The sequence below is a fragment of the Dasypus novemcinctus genome, chromosome 11, assembly GCF_030445035.2.
Source record: "Dasypus novemcinctus isolate mDasNov1 chromosome 11, mDasNov1.1.hap2, whole genome shotgun sequence".
Classification (NCBI taxonomy): Eukaryota; Metazoa; Chordata; class Mammalia; order Cingulata; family Dasypodidae; genus Dasypus; species Dasypus novemcinctus.
Window position 1 is genome coordinate 104,202,306 of NC_080683.1, and position 10,070 is coordinate 104,212,375.

The following is a 10,070-nucleotide window of genomic DNA, read 5'->3' on the forward strand; positions in this document are numbered from 1 at the left end:
AGAGATGAGGCTGTAGAGGTAAGCAATGGGAAACTAGTTTGTAGTAGAGGTGGAGGGCAAGGAAGCTGAAGGAATTCATATCCAATGACTTTCTTTTCTCTGAAAAGAAAAGACAAGTGTTTGCCAAGAGAGAATAAACATATTAATGGAAGAACTTGAGGACAGGTGAAATTTTGGGAAAGCTGCTTTGGGAATCAGAAAGATAGCTATGTCTTTTAGCTATTTTACCTTCATGTACTTTTCATATTTTTATATACCTTTCCCCCTACCTTGATTAAGTTTCCTGAGAAGAAAGCCATGACTCTCTTCATTCAACATGTATTTATGGGACCATTGTGTCAAGTGATGGTGCGAAACAGATTAATAAAGCCATGGTCCTTATCTTTAAAGAACTTGTTCGGGAGAGGGATGCTCACAGCAACCATCCCACACAACGTGGTGGGCACTGTAGAGATCTATGAAAGGTGCTGTTAACACGGAAGGTCCCACCTTAGAAGTTGAGGCTTGAGGCAAGAGAGGTGGATGAGCTGATGGAAGCCAACATTTCAGGCAAAGGTACAGGGGCATGAGTGGGGCATGGTATATACTGAATATTTCGGGGGATTGGCTGGTGATGAGCTTGATAACTAAAGGGAGGCTCTGTGCTGAAGGACCTTACCTAGCCAAGTTTAAAGTTGATTCTATGGTGATGGTGGTCCCATAGGATTATTAGTTAGAATGACAGAAGGTGAATGTGCAGGCCAGTTTGTGGAGTGGTAAGCTACCAGTGGTACCGGTGATATGGGTGCTAGCATGGTTAGGTAAAGATGATGGGGCTGTAATCTAAGAAAAGTAGAATGGGAGATGGTAGAGGAGATGATGGAATGGAGTGTTTTGGGGGAGGTAGATGTGACAGGACTTTGTGGCTGATTGGATACCTGGGGTGAGGGAGACGGGAGTTATGGGTGACTTTTAGAAATCTGGCTTGAGACACTTAAGTGGATAGTGGTTTTCTTGCACCATGTGAGATGCCATTGTGCAGCATCCTCTCCTGGGCTACTGGACTCGTCCCCCAGTTGGCTTCCTTGCTTCTGCAGTTGCTCTCTCTGTTCCATTTCCTACATAGTAAGTAACCAGATTATCTTTCAAAATGTAAATAGATAATGAAACTCTCCTGCTTAAAACACAATGACTTTCTCTGAAAGGTAGAATAAAATCCAAAATTACTCACATATTCTCCTGATTTAGGCCTTGACTGGTCTCTCCAGTTTCATTTTGTGCTACCTTTTGTTTACCAAGCATCAGCTACATGAGCATTCTTGCAGTTTCCAGAATGTTTTTAATCTCCTTTTAGTCTCAGTCTCAGGGTCTTCTCTTACTGTGTTTTCTCTGCTTGGAGTATTTTCTTCCCCACTCTTCGTATGAGTTAAGTTTAATTTATCCTTTAGGTCTTAGATACCTCCTTAGGGAAGCCTCCTTGCCCACCCTCTTTACCCATCCATTTAGGGTCTTCTTCTAGTCTTACAGTGCCCTTTTCTTCTCAGTGTGTGATCACAGTTCCTAAGTATATGTTTGGGTGTATAGTGTTTACTATTTCTCTGTGCAACTAGTGCATAAACTCCATGAATTTTTTTGCTCACCATTCAATAAATGCCAAATGAGTAGTAACTGTTCAGTGATTATTTTGGTCACTTCTAGAAAAAAACCAGGTTAAATATATTAAATCATCCTCCTGAGGAAGAGTAGGAACAGATAGTTATAGCTAGTCAAAGTTTTCTGTTTGAAAATACTCTTTCACTATTACTGTAAAAATATTCTTCAAAAATCATGGTACACTTTGGATGGATTTTGCTTTATTACTATGCACCAATAAAATTGATTTGTTAAAAAAAATTAGTGGTACAAAATCATTTAATCCCATAATACCTAGGTCTTGTTTCTTCATGAGAAGTAAACTGTAAAAGCAGCTGAATCGCTATACTGTGGAAAATCATCATACCTTCCCTAAATTTGTTTAAGGAGTAGGTAATAAAAGGGAATGGCCAATTTTTGGCAAAGGAGGAGGAGATTTTTTTACCTAAGTGGAGTTCTCAATGCAGAATCTTTACTTCCTCTAAAGTCTGCACAGTTGATGATGTTTAATTTGAGAAACACTTGGATATATGTATATCCTCACAATAATAACCCAGAATGTCACGTTTCCTCTTAAAGTGTCAGTTTTAAATGTTACTACAGGGCATACAGTCTTTTTTTTTTAAACTTGGGAATCTGTTCCCTCTCTATATTAAAATTTATTAAATTATGAAGTAGCTGGAGTACTTTTCCTTTAAATGTCTTTTTTGTTCTCTTTGATGTTTTTTTGATGTACAGTTAGTTGTGGAAATAGCTAAGGATTACATTGAATGAGATCCCGTTTATGTACTTTTTTCCTCCTTCAATAGAAAAATTTGCAGGTCTCAACTGGACACAGATGGTAGTAATACACCTGGCATCACCAAAGTGAATAGGTATTTATAAATGATTTCCACATCATCCTTCCAACAAATGAACTGATGTGAAAAAATGCTAATGCTCCCTGAAGGGAAAAGGCTGCCCTGCTCATGGTAGGGCTGTGTGTGTATTAGCCAGGACACAGAGTGCTCCTCACTGCAGATGGTCTGCTGGGCCTTGACCAGTTTTAATCCACTGAAGAAATGTTATAGAAGGCTTTATCTGCTCCAGCCAGCAGAGGGCAGTGTACACATAAAAGTACACTGCCAACTTTAAGTCTTCCTTTAGTTTCTTTGGCAAATGTGTTAAAATTCCTCGAGTGGTTTATGTTTACAATTAGCGGTACTGATAGGACAGGAAATTGGTTGGGTGGGACAGTGGTTAATGGGGTTCTGTCTAAAAGTTTAGATCTGAAGTATGTGCTACCATAATGTTACTATTCAGTGAGGAATGTCCTCTAAATGTCAGACTCCATTTTCAAAGACCCACTAGTGTACCATATGGGAAATTAACTCTTTAGCCAATGTTTTGGTGTAATTTCTGCTAAAATAAAGTGTAATGTAAAGAAGCATGAGCTTTGAAGTCTGATCTCTGTGACCTGTAGCAGGTTAAACTCCAGCTTCTGTTTCCTTATCTGCAAAATACACATATTAATCTGCTGTGAAAATATGTGTAAAATTAAACAATTGACTTATGTAAAGCACATAGCTGGTAGTAAATGTAATATTAGTTCCTTTTTTGAATCAGTGCTTGTGTTTCTTATAATATTTACAATCACTGATTGCCTTAAGGTTAAGCGATAGGTTTGAGTGCTTATATTTCCATTATGTAGCCAGTTGTAGCTAGCATAAATTTTCCTATAAAAACTCATAGTTATGGCAAAATGATGATAAACAATAGATAGTATAATCAACAATGTTAATGTAATATTTTATTAGTATACTACCATGTACCAACATTTAACCAATAATTATGAAATTTGGGAAAGGTGGTTTGTCATCTTTTATCACCACAGTTTTCTCTCTTGTCATTTCAAAATTACTTGTTTTACTTTCCATCAACTATTTCTTGCTTACAAAAAATTAGCAGACTTCAGGTTTTATGGTATACAAAAACCTAATATATATGCTATCATGACTGGTAGTATATACTTGGAAATGTTAGAGAAATCAAAACCAAACACTGCAACAAACAATTTAATAAAGGAGATAAAAAGTTATGTTGCTTGAGTATACTCTTCTTTTAAGTAAACACTTTGGCTTTTGACATACTAGTTGAAAAGAAAATCTGTAGATATTCTTGGTAGAGATGGGCAGGGAATGTGAATAAACAAGAGTCTTGAAAAGGTGCTGAAAAATATGTAGAGTTGAATATCATCATCTCAATTGTTAGTCCTGGAAAACAAATACAAAGATAGGATGAAAGAGAGGTGGGGAGAAAAGAAAAAAACAAAAATTGAGTTTCCTGTTATCTTTGTATCGAGGCACATAAATTCTGAATAGGGTAGATTTTAAATGTATCGTTCATAGGTACATGATGTTTTTATGTACATTATTATGTATGTGATGATATGTTTTAGATGATAGACACACTGAATATTTCATGTGGGGCGTTTTATGAACCATAACTTTTCCACTTAAGTGAAAATGGTAGCCACAGTCCCTGGAATCTCTGGCACAGTCTGAAGCAGGACTTATTGCTGTCAGGTGTTAGAACGACTCTTGTCAGATCTCTGCCTGCACAAGGGATTTGGCCCTTTTGGTCCTCCAGGGATATTTGTTATGAATCTTCTTTTTCTCAGCCAGGGGACAGTCAGTCTTGCACAGGTGAGCATTCCAGCACAGGACCCAAACACAGACCTCCCACTGATTCTTCTTGACCAGCTGGGAGATAAAGAAGGTAGGATTTCTTTTCCCCCAGAGGTTGCATTTCCCAGCTCAGTCGTCTTTCCTGACTTTTCCAGTAGCATGTGTCACTTCTACTGTGTCCTTATAGCACTGGACACCTATCTCTTAAGGGCTTATTTTGTTTTTACTTTATTCTGAGGGAATCTTGGGATCTCAGCTATTCATTTGAAGATTGTCATAGGTAGTAAATGTTTTTTGTTTGTTTATTTTGAGATACCGGGCTGGGGATTGAACCCAAGACGTTATAAGTAGGAAGGTGTTGCTCAACCACTGAGCCATATCAGTTCCCAGAGTTGGTTGAGTTGGCTGTTTCAATTATTTGTTTGTTATTTTGCTTTTATTTTTAGGAGATACTGGGAATCAAACCTGGAATCTCCCATATGGGAAGCAGGTGCTTAATTGCTTGAGCCACATCTCCCCGTACATATATTTTTAACCATTAGTGAGTATAGGTTTTAAGCATTACTTTTGTGTTTTTCAGGCATCTCCAGTTTATTTCCAGTCTTTGATTCAAATCTTTATATTCACTGTTCTTTATCACCAGTTTGCCCTATTTATATCCCTCAGGTCAAAGACAAGCTATTTTAGTAAATCCATGAAAGAAGCTGTCTTCCACTCTGCTGCTTCTTTTGTCTTCCACTTCCTCTGATGGCTGCTAGGCAGAGCATCTGAGTCTGCAGTCAGTCCTCCAGCCCTTCTAAGCTTGCACACTGGAATCACACATTTCTGTTCTACCTCATCCGCATCGCTACTCCAACTCTTGGATAGTCCATTTGGGGATGGCAATGATCTTGCATGACCTAGAGCAGTGGTTCTTAACAAACAGTCTATGAGCTTGAACTGAAATTCAAAAAAATGTTACTCTTCTGGGAATATGTTGGTGCGGGTGTGACATATTTATTAAATAGTACACAGTATAGTGTGGACTAAGTTAAGGGGTCCATGATTTTCACATGAGTGGCAGAGAGGTCTGTGGGACAAAAATGGTTAAGAACTCCTGGCCTAGAGGAAACACAGGGAGAAGAGAGGACAGAGGGCAGAGCTGGCAAGGGTTTTGTGCCTGATTGTGTTTTGATTCCTCTTGTGCAGGTAAAGAAAGCGAGGAGATGGCATCCAGTAAACTGCAGCATAATTGAGTCTAACTCCCAAAGATTAAGGGAAAAGCCTCAGAATTGGGGAAAATTTGAACTCATTTGGATTTTCTAGTATGCTTTATTAGTATTTGCATTTGAATAGGTTGAGTTTGGTCTCTCACTATGGACAGTAGATTGGAGAGGGAGCCACTGATGGCAAGACAGTTGGCCATTTGGGGGAAACAGAGAGAGAGAGAGAAGGAGGGAGAGAGGGAGAGGGAAAGAGACCTGAACTGGGTATGTTAGTCAGCCAAAGGGGTACTGATACAAAGTACCAGGTGCAAAGTACCAGAAATCTGTTGGCTTTTATAAAGGATATTTATTTGGGGTAAAAGCTTATAGTTACAAGGCCCTAAGGAGTCCAACTCAAGGAGGTACTTTCTCATCTTTAAGTGAAGAAAGATGTCTTCTGATCTCAGCTGTAGGCTGGCATAGGGTTTGTTTCTTTCCAGTTTCCTCAGCCCAGCTGCTCTGTTCTCTTTAGCTGCAACCTGTCAGGCAAATAGCTCATCTTTCCTCCTGTGCCTTCTTCTGTGTGTCTTCCTGACTGAGTGTCCATTTCTATAGCCCAACAAGGGGGCGGGGACTTAAACTGAGTTACACCCAACTGAAGGGGTCAAATCAAATCCCTAATCTTAATATAATTTAATGAAAGACATCTCAGCCGAATCTAATACAGTCAAAGCGTATCACCCAGAGGAACAAACCAGTTTACAAACATCATCTCTTTTTGGAATTCATAAATAATCCCACACTGCTACACTAGGTGAAGAGGATTTAAGAGATTGAGGATATAGAATCTTTAAGAGTTTTTGGCTGATGAAATGTGAGGAAGGAGAGGGAGTAGAACCAAGTTTCCAAAATATAATGAGTGGGTGGAGGATGATGCAGTGAACTGCAAGAGAGATGGCAGCATCCAGACATAGCCGTAAAATATAGCCAAGTAAAAGCATTCCTACCAGGATTAAGCTAATATGGTTGGGGAAGTGGGCTAGTTTTCTAGGGCTCTTACTTAACATAAGGACAGGAAAAGTAGATACCAGAAGAAGTGGATGGATGGTGTGTCTCTCCCTTTCCTGTGACCTTTCAGTCAGATGTTCGGTGAAAGTTGAAATGTACAGGTTGAGGTTAAATGCTGGTACACTTGTGTTCTGTGTATGTGGCTGCTGTGCTAGGCACAGGCATGAGATATGGACAAGACGTGGGTCCTCCTGCAAAGTGGACTCCACTCCTACAACTTTGTCCCATAAGCTTCCCTAGGGCTTCCTGTAGCTCCTCATGGTATGAAAATTGTGTGTCATTGAAATATATCTTCCTAGTCAACGGAAGTATGATTGTACTTCCCATTTGGTTCTGTTTCTTTCTTGGTAGGTAGCCTAGCTAGCGAAGTCTTAGCCTATCGCCTGTTTATTCCCAGAGCTACTCCTGCTTCTTGGGTTGGGAAAAGCATTTAACTCTTCTAGAGAAAACTTATGATGAAGTTAAGAGTGTAGCCTCTGGGGTCAGAGAGACCTGAGTTCAAATCCTTGCTCTGCCACTTACCAGCTGTGATATCTTGGGCCTGTCCTGTTAAGAAATTTCCTCATCTGTATTATGTGATAATATTATACCTATCTCTTATTACTGATGTAAGTTTATATTAGGGCTGCGCAGAAAGTATTTAGCATTGTCCTTGACCTGTAATAAATACCCAGTAAAGAATATGCAGCTCTTTAATTGCATACCTATAGGTTGATTGGATAAATTTATCTTTCAGAGTTTGTAGAGAGTCTAAAGTTGGTAACTATTGACAGGTTTTCCTGTGTTTGCTGGAATTTGGAACTGTAATATATTTCATGCCATAAAATTTAAGTCATCGGCGGTGGACTTGGCCCAGTGGTTAGGGCGTCCATCTACCACATGGGAGGTCCACGGTTCAAGCCTCAGGCCTCCTTGACCTGTGTGGAGCTGGCCCATGCACAGTGCTGATGCATGCAAGGAGTGCCCTGCCACGCAGAGGTGTCCCCCACGTAGGGGAGCCCCACGCAAGGAGTGCGCCCCATAAGGAGAGTTGCCCAGAGCGAAAGAAAGTGCAGCCTGCCCAGGAATGGTGCCGCACACACGGAGAGCTGACAACAACAGAAGTGGACAAGGAAGATGCAGCAAATGGACACAGAGAATAGACACCTGGGGTGGGGGGCAGGAACGGGAGAGAAATAAATAAATAAATCTTTTTTAAAAAATTAAAATTTAAGTCATCATCTATTTGTTTTTGATAAATTGGAGATTCTGGACATATTTAATAAATTTTAATAATTTGTATATAGCAAAATAGTTTCTCAATAAACAAATGAGCCAATGTAATTTTATTTTGGCTAAACTGGGATTTTTTTTAATGGGAGGACGAAGATACTCATTTCATGTGGGAACATTCAGCAAAAATAAAATATTTTGAGGATTGGTATATTCCTCATTTTTGTAGCAATCATTTGGATACTAAAATCAGGAAAGAAAATTAGGCTTTGTATTTTATGATTGATTTTCGTTGTTTTCAAAATCATTTTAATCAATGTGTAATTGAATATGAATTTATAGAAGTGCATGAGAAATGAGATTTTATTTCTAATTAGATTTTTTCCACCCAGTTTGGGATGATTAGTGAAATTGCTTTGAAGCTGATGTTTCATGTGTCCTGCTAGTCTTCTGGTGCCTCAATTTTCTAAGCCCTAAGTGTCAGTCTAGCCCAGGTGGAAGTTCCAGTGTTCTGATGTCAGTCTGAGGATTAGTCCTTTACTGTTTCTGAGGTCCAAAAGTGTGGAAATCACTTGTTGAGTTCCTTGCTCCCCTGTGGTTCCTTAGAGTTGCTGGGACTCGCTTATTTCAGTAACTGGTTTGGATCTACCTTTGTGATATCATATGAATGCTATAATTTGCTGTTACCCACCTTTCTCTGGAGTAGAAACTTCCTTGTTTGATAATTCCTATTCATAGCCCCAGATGATTTCAGTCTGTACTAAATTAGGCATCAGATCATACATGCTGTGGTCCTGGCTGAGTACCTGGGACAATTATCTGTACCTTCTCTGGGGCTCAGTAAGAGTCTTTGTTGCAAGATTGTAGTGAGGTGAGCCTCAAATGACAAAAAGTAAGTGGAACACTTGGGATATCCAAGCACAACACAGATGTAAAGTGGTTGTATATTTCTGATTTAGGTAAAAAAGAAAAACATGTACCAGAAAACAAGATTTTGCTTAAAGTACATGACTGTTTTGGTTGCAAGTTAACTAAAGAAATAACTCAAACTCTTTCTTTTTTATATTTTCTTGTCAAGCAGAACCGGGACCAGTACTCCCATCTCTTAAACGATCAGACCCTGCCATACCAAGGTCACAATTCCTTTCGTGAGAAATATTTCAGTGGGGTAACAAAAAGAATCGCCAAGGAGGAAAAATCCAGCCAGGAGTGAAAATTAAGACTTTGGCAACGAGGAAAGAATAAGGATATGATAGGAAGACATCTGGACCATGTGAACTTTCATGTATGATCCAGAAAACGTGTACTGTTTTAAATGATTTTATATTAAAAGAAAATACAAAGTAAATTGAACAACTCTTTTAAAATTAACTTGTTTTATACAATATTTTATTGTATGTTTTTTTGAACCTTATTTAATTTATACTCTTACTTTCAAGTGTTAATGGAGATTGGCCCAAAACAGTTATATTTTTTTACCATTAATTTACAAAGGCAATTATTATTGTTGGCTTTTAAACTTAAATCTGCTGGATGGATGTGTTATAGGCAGTTAATAGTGGTTGAGAATTTTTCATTAGGTAGAATTATTTAATTTGGTATTTGATTGTAATTAACTTACAATGCCACTAATAAAGCTTGTGGAGAATTCTTAAAATCATGTTGTCTTCAGTGCTTTTCAGGAGGATGTGATGAAGGAAATGAATTTTAATTATAAATTCCAGAGAGATAAGTAATAACAGTGATCATGGTACTGATGAGAAAGCTAGGACCTGACAAAAAAAGGCCTTGAGGCCTCTCCACATCTGAAGCTTGTCTGTACCTTGGATTTGCTCTTGCATTCCTAAACCTTGACCGTTGGTCAAGTTAACTACCTACAAGTTTAGGTTTATCGAGTTACGGATAGTTAAAACAGCACAAATCCTTAAAAGCTTCCTAATGGTAGCCTAATCAGTGCTCTTTGAAAAAGTGTCTCTTGAAGGAGAAACTTTGCTGAGTCCACATTGTGTCTGTCTGAATCCACTGTACCCATAAGTCAGATAATAAGAGCTTTCCTGCCTTCAGTGGTCAAATGTACCTCACGAGGGTGGTGGAAATTGGATCCTCTCCCTCCAACGAGACCCTATTTTTATTTATGTTATTATTATTATGTTAATGTTCTCCTGGCTTTTATGGACTCACAATATTAACGTGTGGGTTGGGACCCCCAAAGACCAGAGCTGCCTGAGCAGTAGGTAGGCTGCTGGCCTTGTTCTCTCTCCTTTTCTTGTCCCAAAGCACTGGAATTCCATAGCAAATCTCAAACATTTCAGGGATTGTTTTGTTTGGG

At 38.9% G+C, this 10,070-nt stretch overlaps 1 protein-coding gene across 2 annotated transcripts in view; it reads left to right on the forward strand.

Annotated features, from left to right (window-relative positions):
• The window catches only part of TRMT11 (tRNA methyltransferase 11 homolog), a 59,817-nt gene extending 50,419 nt beyond the window's left edge, over positions 1–9,398 (forward strand). For both annotated transcript variants that reach the window (XM_012529230.4, XM_004469053.3), the window contains one exon: positions 8,823–9,398. In XM_012529230.4, the coding sequence (XP_012384684.1) occupies positions 8,823–8,954 (132 nt within the window). In that variant the 3' untranslated portion in view covers positions 8,955–9,398. The remainder of the gene's footprint in view (positions 1–8,822) is intronic.
• The last annotated feature ends 672 nt before the right edge of the window (positions 9,399–10,070 follow it).